The sequence below is a fragment of the Carcharodon carcharias genome, chromosome 16 (assembly GCF_017639515.1).
Source record: "Carcharodon carcharias isolate sCarCar2 chromosome 16, sCarCar2.pri, whole genome shotgun sequence".
In the NCBI taxonomy this organism is placed as follows: domain Eukaryota; kingdom Metazoa; phylum Chordata; class Chondrichthyes; order Lamniformes; family Lamnidae; genus Carcharodon; species Carcharodon carcharias.
The window spans coordinates 82023495-82038067 of NC_054482.1; the positions used below are offsets into that span (position 1 = coordinate 82023495).

General features: G+C 36.0%; 1 protein-coding gene across 1 annotated transcript in view; it reads left to right on the plus strand.

Moving 5' to 3' along the window:
• rnf220a (ring finger protein 220a) overlaps positions 1–14573 on the plus strand; it is a 510657-nt gene that overhangs the window by 838 nt on the left and 495246 nt on the right. The window contains exon 2 of the mRNA XM_041208059.1: positions 503–1243. Coding sequence (XP_041063993.1) covers positions 616–1243 — 628 coding nt within the window. The 5' untranslated portion in view covers positions 503–615. The remainder of the gene's footprint in view (positions 1–502; positions 1244–14573) is intronic.

A 14573-nucleotide genomic window follows, 5' to 3' on the forward strand; every position in this document is an offset into this window, starting at 1 on the left:
TTCGTTATTAGTTACTATTGATCGCTTTGCAAAGTGATAACTGAACTAAAATTAATGTCAATTCTACCGCGTAAATCAATACCGTTGTTATTTTAATCTTTATTTTTGAACCATGTGACAAATTAAAAATCAAAAAGGTAAATATATTTGTCTGAAAAAGAAAACCTAAAAAGCGACTACTTTCATTTTTTGGTGGGCAGGATTTTGGGAGCAAAAATTGCTTAATCAGTAGCCGCCTCCTGTGATTTCGCAGCAATAAATGCATTTTTGATCACAGGGCTGCAGAGGTTCTGTTATTTGGGGTCAGTCTTTAAGCCCGTGACACTTTGACACCAGAGTGTATTAAGTATAGATTTTCATAATTACTGTGGTCAAATAGTACCTAATCTATACAAGCGTCAGAATGCTTGTAATGGGGTATATACATGTGTGTATATATAGAGATGGAGAGAAGAGAGTGTGTGTATGTGAATATTTATTTTTGTCCTCTCTATTAATACAGGGTCTATCAAGCTGTGGTGGTAATGATGTCACCTTGCTCTTTATAAAGCCAGCCTTGCCTGCATTTGAGAAGGTCATTATATAATTCTGGTACCAACGAGCAAAGAGTTTCCAATGGACTTGCACAGAACAGCTTTCAAGATGGAGAATTCTTCCTACCTCCCTAATCCCCTTGCATCACCAGCTTTGATGGTCCTTGCCTCTACAGCAGAGGCTAGCCGAGATGCCTCCATCTCCTGCCAGCAGCCTCGACCCTTTGGAGTACCTGTCTCTGTGGACAAAGATGTCCACATTCCCTTCACTAATGGTTCCTATACCTTTGCCTCAATGTACCATCGTCAGGGCGGGGTGCCAGGGGCCTTCCCGAACCGGGATTTTCCCCCTCAGCTCTTGCACCTGCATCATCAATTTGCACCTCCAAATCTGGACTGTACCCCAATCAGCATGCTGAACCATAGTGGTGTTGGGGCATTCCGACCTTTTGCCTCCGCTGAAGACAGAGACAGTTACCAATCTGCCTTTACACCTGCCAAAAGACTAAAGAACTGCCATGAAACTGAATCCCCCCATTTGAGGTTTTCGGACTCTGAGGGCAAGGAGTATGAGTTCACAACCCAGCTCCCATCCAGTTCCCCCAGTTCACTGAAGCTAGATGACACTGGAAAAAAGGTCTTTGCTGTGTCAGGTCTCATCTCCGACCGAGAAAACTCAGCAAGCCCTGAAGAAAGTCGAAATGAGAGATGTAAGTGTTTGCCCTTTCACTTGGGCGCTTTATATTGTCCAGATTTAAATTTTCAGCATGCACCCGGAACTTGTGACATCAATTAAAAATGCTCAGTTTATTTCATTATGTTTAGACTTTCTTGAATAATGTTTCATATTTTAGTGTGTTAGCTTGCTAAGTTAATTTTGTGTCTGAAAGAACATGTTATTGAATATTAGTACATGTATATTGCTAATTTAAAATTGAAGTGACAAACTTTGAGAACAGTTGTCATTTTTCAATGAAACCAAAGGCTGAAATATGTGTGCAACATCTAAAGTTACTGTTTTTTGTCTATCACATTTCATCTTGTGTGCTCTAATTTCATTTGGGGATATATGTTTTTCAGGATGCAGATATTTGTTTGCTAGAAAGTGTATTTTTTTTACTGGCCTACAGTTTGAGATAAAAATAAGTAAAAACAAACAGAATTCTATCTTCCAGTAACTAAAAGCCTCCAAAAGAATCAAGTGATGATCATGTCTTCTGTGTGAAGCTGATGGTTTAAATATTCATTTAAAGAAAGATTTGTTATCATTGACAATTTTCACCTTGCCCCACCCCACAACCTGAATAACTCCTGGGGAAAAAAGACACTGTAACAGAGAGAAAACAATTCAATGCATCTATATTGTGATATTTATTGAGTTAAATTGCGATTCTAGAAGTTTGTGGGGGCTCACCAGCAGTCTGAGAAGAAAGGTGGTGCTTAGAGGATGAGGTGATAATGGGTGATAAGTTAACAAGCTTCAGCTGTGGGAAGCTACTGACTTTTGTTACTGTTTGTTTTGGTTGAAGAAAGAGTAAGAGGCGGTGAGGGAAACAAGAAAAAAAAGTGAGAATAATAATAGAATTGAAAAAGACAGGCAGAAAGTGAAAGGAAAGTGTAACAATGTGAGTAACAAGCAATTGAACTACAAGGTTGTTGGAGAGATGGATGAAAATACAAAAAGATGCATAAAGCTGATTTTAAAAGTTTAGACTGTAGCAAGTAACTCAGTAGGGCTACATTATGGTAAAGAATGAGTGATTAATCTGAACTCGTTGAGTCAGAATCCAGGCCCCTATCTTCCTTCCTGAGCAGTTAACAAAAAAACCCTTAAAACAACAAAACATGGATGTCTTTGCTTCCTTCCTGACAGGACCAACCTGGTTGCTTTTCTTCTTCATAAATTTCTTTTGATTTATTGGGCAAACAAATTGGAGCAAGGGTATATGGGATGACAAATGATATGGGAAGTGGCACAGATTGAAATATATGGTAATATTCTTTTCTTGCTGCAAATAAACTTTAGCAAGGACGTTCTTCATAATCATATGGACAACGGGGTGTTTTGCAGTACTTAACCAGATGTGAAAAGGCTGATCTTTTCAGTTCTCCCCACTGGTTTTCAACTGGCATCCCTTTCACATTTCTTTAAGTGTTTCCCTCCCCTCTTTTCCTCTACCTCTTCTTATGGTAATGACAGCCACTAATATGGAAAAATCGAGAGGAAGAAGGCAGTAGTGGTTCGGCTTTGAGCATTTGCTGAGAGCCGGTATTATACAGCCCCAGTCTTTAAGCCTGTGGTGTAGCAAAAAGGATTTGAAGGTTGTTGGAATGAATGTTGAGGTGCGAAGGAGATAAGAGAAAAGACAATTGGCCTTTAACACTATGCCATTTGTTATAAGGCTGAGGTGTGAGTTGACACAGTAAAAAACACTACCTCACCCTATGCTGTGTATTAAATTGCATGCAGCTGGATTAAGGACGTCTTTCAAGCAGATACATATGCATTGGCAGCTTTATATGATTGTAAATAAGAATGCACAGGAAAAAAATGATGGTTGAGGAAATGGTTACAATAGCCCTCAAATAGCTCACTTTTATCCAAGATATATACGTTATTTTAAAACTGATTTTATAGATGCTGACTTGCTTGACATCTGTAAAGTGTATCCAGCCAAAAACACGCCCAAAGCCGTTGCTTCATATAAAAGCAACATTAAACCTCTTCTTCGATATTCCAAACCATCTGCTTTAGTTTTAGGAATTCTTTTGATCTTTCAACCAAGATGAGAGACTAAATGTGTCCATTTTGTGGATGATTTAAAAAAAACAATTGCATTAAAAATTACAAGCCTGATTTGTTACAAGTAACTTTGCTGAAACTTATATCACCGTTTTTCTGGAAAATTCAAGCAGCAATTTAGCTTACTTACAAGTCAAATTTAACCAGACATTCCTTTACTTGTCCAGTTTTAAGGGAGTGATTAATAATATCTGCATTATAATTTTAGTTTAAGAATAGCAATCGCACGTGAATGCTTAATGTGGGTCATTTATCGATATTCTTCTAAAAATGCTATTTGATTTTTAAAAATTAACAGTAATGTGACACTTCTTCAACTATATTTGTTATTAAAATTGTTAATGATGTCAGTTAAACAATCTATACATTTATAGCTTTATCTATTCAACTGTCTCAGTATTACTATTTATTGCTATAGCTACTTTTAGTTAACACTGATTGCATTGCACGACTGTGTAGGATAAATGGTTGAATTACAAAGTGGAGTTTCATTACGAGGGCTGTAGTCTGAAATATTGCAGCTAAATGGTAATATGTATGGAATTTTTGGGGGCTGCCAGAGGCTTAGTACGCAGATCTGTCACTTTCCTTGAGCAACAACCCTGACGACCTCTATTCAAAGTGCCATCGATTTCCTTTCTTTTTTTCTTCCCAAAAAATCTGTTACAAGACTGCTGCCAAGGGAGTACCTGCTCACTTGCAGCATAACATTTCCCCTCTTTTAAATACCATTCCTCAAAAATAAAAATGCTACCTATACAAACTTTGAAAATTTTTCTTCAAAATAAAAAAATTCTCAGTGTATGGTGAAATGCTACAGATTTCCAGTTCCCTGTTATTTTAAGAGGTTTAGACATTATCTGTCTTTTCTTTAATTAAAAAAGCCTGGTTTAAAGCTTTCTGATTAGCAAAATGTTCCAAGACAAATGCTGAGAGTCAGAATTTCCATTTGTTAAAAACGGTTTGTATTGTGTATGAGTCAGGGTTTGAGCAAATGTTTTAAAGTGAAAAGAAGCTCATGGTAGCCTGCATGTAGCCAATTTTCTGTTTAATTTTGGTTATTTTTGAATTTTCATAGTTTAGCAAAATATTTGTCTTTAATATTTCAGTACAGCTTAGGACGTTACAAAAGGGCCAATAAAATAGTCAACATATTACTAAAGAGTAAAACAACCCTGAGCTAAGGAGAGAAGGCTTTGAATAAATAAAACTATAACGAGAAGGAAACCATTTTTTTATAAGTGGAAAAGTTAGGAAATCTGAAGTTATTTGTTTTGATCTAATGACTTATCTTAAGATTTTATTTGACCTTTCACACAATCATTCACATTCAACTTGCTACTTTCACTGCAACATAGAATAAAAACTTTGTGTACTCTTGTACATAATGAATGGCTTTTGAACACAGACTCAGCACCATGTGAACAAGTCCAACATTTGTTTAACTAAAAGTTGGGGGGGTGGGGGGCAGGCATTTCAGGAATTGTTTCGTTTCTGAGCAATCAGTGATCACTATTGCTGAATACGATGGAGGGGCTGAGGGGTGGGGTGACAGATATTTTCTCAAACCCATAGTCTGTGTAAAGCTATGCGTGTAGTCTTGGCTTTGGGATAAAAACAAACGGCTCCTCTGATGCTAACAATCGATGGCAATGTTGCTGTACTACATTTTGTTACTCCCTGTGCAGTGTTGTTTCATGTTTTTACCTTTATTTTTCATTTCAAAGTGTTCTGTTCACAGTTAGTGGCCCAATTTAAATTTTTGTTGCAGAATTCATGGCAAAGTAGGGCGCCTATCTTGTCTGGTCCATGTTTTATTTGTAAATGCCTCATTTCTCTGTAGGGGTACTATCTCTGTCTGGCAAAACATCTTTATTCTCATCAATTACTGCTCATTTGCCCTCTGTCTACATTTGTGCAATGTGTCTGGTCTACAGAGGCTGAAGGAGAGCTTGATGTTCAGTCAGTAAACCCACCAGGGAGACTTGGTCAGTATCCTCAGCTCTCTCCGACAGCATGATAACGCATACAATGAAGCAGACTACTGTCAGAAAGCAAGCTAGCATTACACCACACAGTTGTAATCACTTTTGCCACTCAAATCCAAATAATTTTCATTGTCAGAATGCTTCTTACAAATTATATATTGATATATTTCCACTGTTTAAAAATCCTGGCTAGCTTGTGTCTACATTTCGTATTTTCCAAATGACAGCCACAATTACTGTAGTCTTAAGCACTTCTCTCACAGTAATATGATAATTCTTTCATGTTTTGCTAAATAAAAAATAAAAACCATAATGATTGTTCATTATTTATGAATGAAGTAACCTTAATATATTTTCTGCAAATGATGGATAAACCATTTTACCACATGTGTTTTAAAAATTCTGAATTGCATAATATATTTTTACACCAAGTTGAAAATATTAAAATGGAAAATGAAATTGGACCGAAAATTTCAAGGTAAAGAATATCTTAGCATTGTTTTCAACTGTTGCTCCTTATATTGGCATCATACAAACAATGAAACTGGGAAAATAATTTTTGCTATTCTTTGCCATAAAAACAATTTGTCCTTGTTGCCATTATAGATTTTCACACAAATGTTTGATCATTGGTTGGCACAAAATGCATTTTTGTATATTGAGAAAAGATAAGTTTTTATATCTTTCAAAAATGAACACCATACTAGCATTTCTAAGCTAGTCATTGATAAACCCCTTAAATGTAAGTCGTTTCCAAGCAAAATGACCGTGTCAGAGTGTAAATATGGCATATGCAAAAAAAGGGGGAAGAGAAACATATCAAATCCTGCCTGTTAGTGGCTAGTTGAAGGAAAAGCATATTTACAGTATTTTAATGAGAGTTCATCAATAAACTGAAAAATGCTCATCTTGGTCTCTAAAAGAATAAATTAAGTAATGAGCACTATAATCTTTTAAGTGTTAATAAATATAACATATTTTCAAAAGCCACAGATCTTCGCAACAGGTTTGCCTGTTGCTTGCCAGTTAGTTTTTTTTAAAATTCAGCAAGTATCTTGTCCTTTTTTTGTGAAAAATGGGTAGCAGCTGCTCTGGTGGGCTGTGTATCGTGAGTATAATTCAGTGGCTCGATTGTGTCTCTCTGCTTGTGTGCGAGAGGGAGAGAAAGAGCCATCCCTTTGTTTCCTTTGTGAGAGCCAGGTGACAGAGCCAGTGTTGAGAGGGCAGAAAAATAGCAACCGGCAGTTCTCTGGCAGCCGAGATCAAAGATGAAGGCAGGAGGTCTTTTCAAATTGGGGGCCCTGGTGTTGAAGCTATAATCACAGCTTACAGCCAGCCAGTTTCTGAAAGATACTAGCCTGGAAAAGAGAAAAAAAACTTTCCAGGAGCTAAGATAGTTAATTAAAACCAGCAAACAGGTGCCCTAACAGCAGCAGTGAATCAAATCATAAAGTTTTACAATGGAACAGTTTCTTTAAAGATACTGGCGGAAAAAAAGCAAAAGAATTGGCTTCACCTAGCATGTGGCACATGCCATTTACAAGCTCGGAGGCTTTTGGGAAGAATATAAACACTTACAGTTTGTTCACAGAGTCTTGCAGATTTAATATATTAAAATGTCCCTTTCACTTCTGCTGCAAATCAAGCAGCTGTTTTAGTTTATTCAAAAAAAAAGACCGTGGTTAATGCAAAATCAGCAGTGGCGCAGGGCTTATAAGAAAAAGATCAATCATGGAGTGGGGTGATAAATTAGACACATCAGCGAAAGAGAACACCTTAAATCGAGCTGGCTAGGTGACGGGGGAATGCGTGTTGAAGGATGGTGGCTGCTTGTGTTTTTCAATAAATAGAAACATCACATTGAATGGAGCAAAGCAGCCATTTGAGTTTAGAATCTGGTAAATTTCTTTGTCCCCAAGTTTTAATAGTATTTTATACAATTTCATCATTGTACTGTACTAAGAAATAATTACTGAAAATGCCAAATTTTTTTTGCAACTTGGCCAAAAGTAGATGTAAAGTAAAAGTAAATTATTTTATTAAAAAAAGTTAATCTTTTGAGGTAAATCATTTTTATTTGTTATAATTTAAGAAATAATACATTGGGCTTCATTCTTTGTACTTTAATTCATGAGCTCCAAATCAAATTTAATGAGGGAGTTTAAAAAAAATGGCATTCTTGTTGATAATTATGTAAAGTGCAAATTTAAAAGTAATTAGACCAAGGACAACAGGTCACTGAGTTGTTAATCACACAAGAAACCCAGTGAATTCACCCCAGCTAAAATGCACTCATTCATTTCCCTCAGGAAGACAGCTCATCATTTACATTTCTGATAGACAAGATTTTTAGTCCTCTTCAGCCCAACTGCGGAACAAACACAAGAAAAGTTGGCATTCATATTAACCAGGCTGTCTGTTCACCCCCAAACAGATTGCCGTTTGGAGTATTGATTGAGATAGTGAGAGCTTCAGGTTCTAAACGGATGAGGGAGATGAGGTTGGGGGTGGGGAAGAAATAAAAACTAAATATTAGCAAAAAATGCCCTCTTCCTTTTTTCTGCCTCATTGCAGTCAATGAAATAAAATAAACGGTTCCTCCATTATAATATAGGTTGAATCACAACATCTTTTTAAGAAATTAAGGAAACAGTGAATAGCTCACTTATTTATTAATGAATTTTTGTGCTCAAATAGCTAAGCAAATCATTCCTTGCTTTTGTCCTACAGCTTTATAGTTCTAATTATTGAACTGCCCTTATGACCAGGAATTAATTTCTGTGTGGCCTAAAGTATTTTTTAAATTTATTTCCATAACAATTTTAAATAGACTGAAAAAATGCAGTTGAGGGAAGGCGATAGGAGGTTACCAGTCTCTGATGTCATTGTATTAATCCCAATAGTTGTGTTCTTGTCAAATTAATGGATCACATTTTCTTGGTTACCTCCCTATGATAAATTAATTGTAATGATGGCTAGCTTTATTATGAGGTCTATGCTGTTGCTTGTAATCTGGGCGACAGTTTTAGGCTTTTTTTCTGTTTCTTTTTCCTTGTTTCATTTAAAGTGCCCTGTAATTACAGGGGTGTTAGCATATGCAGGGAGGGTGATATGATTTATCCTGCACAGACAGCCATGACACAGCTGTTTGGAAGATAAAATAGTACAACCGTGTAGCTACAAAATGCTCTCCTTATTATACCTCATTAAAAGCAGGCTGCGATAAGTCAGCCAAGCCATGAATAAAATCTATTGCCTATGTAGAAAACAGATATCTAAGTACCTTCAGAGCTTTTTGTGTATGTGTGTGTGTGTTTATGACATGATAATAGCTTGGCGAAGAAAAATTATGTCTTGTTTTCTTCTTTTTCCCTTCTGCCTGTGAGTGAAAGCAGATAGCATGTAGTGCTTCTCAGTAATTAGTAAATCTTTCAAGACTGACAGAAAGGAATATTTGATTTCAAGGATTGTTCTAAGTACTGTCATGATGTATCAATTTGACCTTTAGTTATCTGACTACCTTAAAATCATAGTCTCATTGTTCCCTCTTTCCATTATCATCAATAGACCACATTTAAATCTGGAACATCAGAAAAATTATTTAGCTCTGATTGACTTTCGTGTCATGGTTTCGCCTTGATTTTTTTCTGTTTCAATATTACAATAATCCAGCTTAGAAGACAAAGGTGCCTACATTGTTCATTTTAAAAATAGGTGAAACTTGTGTGAAATTTTTATATCGGATCATTGGGGCTTTAAGAATTGGAAAATCTTCTATTTACTTTTTCAAGATATACATGTTAGGTTATGACTTTTCAATTTGTACCTGCCAACTGTAGTCACGTTTGTCATAATAACCTAGTTAGGTAATAATTCCATTGCGCAATGATTTTGTCATGCATGGGATACTAGAATTTTTGTCAGTGCATATCAGAGTGACTGTCTTCCTGCCATGTTATGGTATTTATTTGTGCAAGTATATACAAAATAAATATGGATACCAATCTAAGCATGGGGAATAGGTAATTTTTACACTTTTTTTAATAGAAGGGAAGTAGAACCTCTTGTTGTTACACTTGGAAGATGAACATTTTTACTAAAAGGATACTTGATGAATAAGCACATTCGGTGTGAGTAAAAGCTACATGGAATAAATAAATATATATAAACTAAGTTAGGAAATTTGTGTGCACAAAGCTACTCAGCATGAATAAGAATGAATGGGGATATTTGAAGTAGATAAGAATGAGAAAGGAGTAAAGATGTTTGGCATAAATAAAGATACATTGAATAATGGCATCGAATAGAAAAGAAAGTAGAGAGTAAGGACGCATTCAATGAATAAGGATGCATGGGGTAAGAATGCACAAAGTAACTAAAAATGTATGAGGCATTAATGTGGATAGTGACCAAGGCTGTGTTAAGTATGGGTGAGCACGTAAAAATACACAGAACTTACAACATGGAAACAGGCCACTCGGCCCAACCAGTCTGTATTGGCATTGACCCTCCCACAAGCAAATACTTCTAATCACATTTACTCACCCTGCTTGCCTATATCTACTCTCTCTTTGTTCATCCACCTATCTAATATAATCTTGAATGTTGACATGGTATCTGACTTAACAAATGACCCTGGAAGTGAATTTCACAGCCCCACAACTCTATGTAAAGAAGTTTCTCCAGCCCTTTGTTCTTAATCTTGTATCTGCAGTTCTTAATCGTTGATCCCTCAACCACTAAAAGCAATGTACCTCTATCTACCCTGTCACACACTTCGATAATTTTAAACAGAACTATATCTTTAACTCCAAATTCTGCTTTGCTCTAATGAAGTATCAAATTTTCCAATGTTTTCTTTGTATTTGTATTTCCTCCTACAAAGCTGCATCCTAGCGAATCTGCATCAGATAAGCAGGCTAAAGCTTCACTATGCTCCCTAAAAAATGGACTCCAGTACCGTACCAATAATCTAATTGAGGTCATATTAAGGTTTTATATAGGGTAGCATTACCTCTTGACTTTGATATTCAATACGTCTGTGATATAACCTGGAATTACATTAATTTTGTTTTTAATAGCCTTATCAACCTGAGATGGTGCCTTTAATGTTCTGTGAACTTGTCTCCCCACAGCCCTCATCCCAAGTCCCTCTGTTCTTCCTTGGTGCTGAGTCTAGTTCAATTCAGCGTCCAATTACTGCTTTTATTTTTTTAAACCAAACTTCATCACCTCACTTACTGACATGGAATCCCACCTGCCAGAGTTTAGCCTAATCATCTATCTCATCATTAAACCATTGCAGCCTAATTTATCCTTCAAAATAATTAATCATATCCTCTAATTTGATATTCTCTGCAAATTTTGGTACTATTCTTTCTAGGTCTATATCCAAATCATTGATATGCACAGTGAACAGATGTGGCCCCAGAACTGAACCTTGTGGGATACCACTATTGACTTCCAACCATTCTGAAAGACAGTGGCAAAGGAAGCCTGAAATAGGGTGTGCACGGTGAATAAAGATTTATAGAGGAAGGAGTAAGGCTGTGTGAAACATAGAATAAGAATATATGGAATAAATGCACAAAGTAAATTGCAATGTTTGGCATGTTAAAACGCACTGCGAATATGGATATATGGATATGAGTATGCACAGTGAATAAAGGTGTAGAGTATTGGCGTGCATAGTGATTAAGGACATAAAAGGGCTGATTTTCTTCCCTAACATAACTTGGGGATGTTAAGTGCAATGGAGAAGACATGATAGAGACTTAATACATTAGATCATCACTTCCTTTTCATTGCCCTGGATTATCCAGCATCTCTATGGTTATGAGGCAGACAGAGACATCCTCAATATGGCTATCCCCATTACCTGAAAATGTGTCAATAAAATACCTATACACGGGTAGTGGAGGTTGCACCCAGGCCCTTCTCAGATCACAGTAGCTAAAACTGTAGCTTTCTGGCTTGCAGCTGCACTTTTGCTTCTGCCCCTCATTTCCCAGCACAAAAACTTGCCAGGAAAAATCAAATGGGGTAAAAAGAAGCCTTGACAAGCACAGTACCCTTCACGTGCACTGCACTTGTCCAGTGTCTGGGTAAGAGGAAAGGAGGATGCAAAGTCATCCCTATCAAGTTGCAGTGTGCACAATGACTAAAACTGTGTGGAGTAAAGCTACACACACTGACTAAGGGTGTGCCTTTGTAAAAGTTTGCATATTCAGTGTCGTTCTCAGAGCTAGTACCGCTGAAACCCTTGCATGCTTTTGTTAGCTCCAGACTCCCCTTTTCTATTGCCTTCCTTGTTGGCTTCACTAACTTCAGCCTCTTAAAAGTATGGCTTGCCCAAAATTCTATTAGCTGTTACCTGTCTCATACAAAGTTATACTTGCTCATCCCTTATGGCCTTGCTGACATCCATGGATATGTTTTGAAATCAAAGCCTTTGTTGTCATCTACAAATCCCTCAAATGATGTTACCCCGCCATGCCATTATACCCTTCTCCAATGTTACGATCTAGACCTTCAGTGCTCCAATTCTAATGTCCCGTGCACCTCCTTCCCTCTTTGCTCTGAAAAGTCTCCAGTTTATTTTAGGCCTGTTCTCAGGACATTCTCTGCCTTCCTGTCTCTCTCCTCACTTTTAAAAATCTGCTTAAAACCTATCTGTTTGATTGCACTTTTGGTCACATGTTGTAACTCACCCACTATTGCTTAATAACTTCTGTCCTACATGAAGACCCTGAGCTTGTTTTCTGCATTAGTGCTATATAAATGAAAGTTGGTGATGTATAGATTGACTGTGCACAGTGGCTGATGACATGTGCAGTGAAGTTGTGCACGATAAATGGGAATAATGAAATAAAGATATCCTGAATAAATAAGTGTATGGAGTGAGGTTGCATACAGGGAATGAGAATGTCTAGAGTGTGGGTGTGTTTAGTGAATGAGGAATTTTAATTTAATAGTGTATAGTGTAAATAAAGATTCAGAAGGTTTTTATAATGCATACCATATCAGATTATATACTTAAGTTGCGAAGAGTCAACAATAAAATTTCAATTTCATAACATGAATTTTTTTGATACTGTTACAATTAAACATAGAATAGTTTTAATATATCATGGACATCTGTTGCTATCTATATAATGATTCCATATTTGTATTTTTAATTGTTTTACTTTAATAAAATTTTAAGATACTTCTAAATGGATGTACTCTACTATGTCTTTTGCAGATTACTTATTCAACATCACAGTCTGACTTTTTCCAAATTGCAAAATGACCTTGCTGTACATTACCACTGAGGAGTGAAAACAGATATTAGAAAAACTAAGTGCCACGAACAGTGACTAAGGGTTAAACCAATCAACCTTGGGTTTGGTGTATCACAGGAGTAACGAGAACAAATCAAGTATTGACTGTTTGCGCAAATTCACCTTTGTTCAGTAGATTAGCGTACTGCAGTCCAGTAAGTAATGAGAGTTCCTGTTTCCAAATAAATATAGCTTTGCTGGGTGGATGGTTGACTGTGCACTCTCTGAGATTGATAATTTGATGAAATTAAAACTTAATCAAGCATAGTTGTGTTCTACCTTTGAATAATTTAATAGTCCCTAAGAACTATAGCCCAGCAATGCAGACAAGACTGATGTTGATTCAGCTGATCATTTTGAACCTTTACTCTATCAAGTGCTACAACCTTAGTTTATATTTTTTTTTAAAAAAAGCTTTTAAAAGGTTTTCTCTTAAAAGGTTTGTCATTGAGAAAAAGGTTTAGAGATGAGATTTAAATAGACAAAACACATCTTTTTCTCAGAACTGCATCAAGTTGCATTGAATACACCCTCTGTAGTTGGAATTAGTCTGCAGTAGTGTGCGAACCTTTGTCCCTAGCTGTAAGTCTGTGGTTTTATGAACTCTGTTTGGAGAGTGTCAGAAGAGTTTTAAAGACATTCCACTGAATTTAAATTAGTTTTAACACCACAAGTCATACAGTAGCAACATTATAGTGTGCTGCGGCACTAAATGTGATAGAGTTGTTCGGCCAAAATCAAGTTTTAAAAATTCTTCAACAAAAAGTGAAAGAAAACTAATGTTAAAGGTTAAAAGCTGTCCATATTCTCCTATTTCAGTTGGTATTGATAAGCATGTTTAGTGTTTCTAATGATTTCTGAGTAATCTGTTCTACTTGTGTCTGTTACAGAATAAACCTCAGAAATTTAGCACTTTGAATACTAAGTACTGCATTTTCATGGACACTTACATTTTCAGTGCATTCTGTTAAATGCAAAAGCATGTAAATAACCTTTCTGACAAGCCACACTTTTGCATCTCTAGTATGCTGCAGAGTTACATAACGGGCATTTTCTTAGAATAAACCATTTACAGATAGAGTTTTTACTGAGTACTTTTAAATCGATTTATAATTGCTTGCATTTTTAACAAAAATTCAATAAATTTTATATTTGCTACCCCCTTAGCCCTCTAGATTGGATTGTTTCATTTGTATGTACCCAGAAAAGTCAAGGTTTTATCATTCAGTATTCACAAGTACTGATTTAATTCTGATGTTTGTTTCCCAAATTATTACCATTTTTGTAATATCAGCCCATTGAAATCAAAAAATAGTTGCATGTGGATTGTAAATGAAAATTCTGATGTGCTTCGACTAAACTCAATGTAACTATTTTTTCAGGTGGCCATCAATGGTGATATTTTTGACTGTTATTTAGTAAGAGTTCCAGCTCTGGGGAATTTGTCCAAAAAGAACCAAATTACTAAAATGTTGATGTTGTATTCTAATTAACTGATTAGGAGTCTGAATACAAGCTGAATATATTACATGTCCTAATTAGCTCTCTTTTCTCCATAAACACAATATACCAGACTTGGTGTGGTATTTTTTTGGAAGAATGGTATAAACTGAGGGCTCCCAGATTTCTTCAAAAAATCAAATAAGTAATTCCTTTCTATTTCACACGCTTTACTTTGTAATGAAGACCATGCAAGATTAAAGGTAATAACAGTATTAAAGCTAAAATCAGGTTTACAAAATTAATGGAGTTTTCAAAATGGTTGTCAGCTTGCATGTCTCACATACAGGAAATGACACCATTGAATTCATGATCAGCTCACTATGTCATAACTATAATATCCTGTGTTTTCCAATTGGAATAGTTTTCTGCTTAAACCGGATGTAAATTAAGAACTGAAACTTTAGAAGAATAATTCAGAATGATC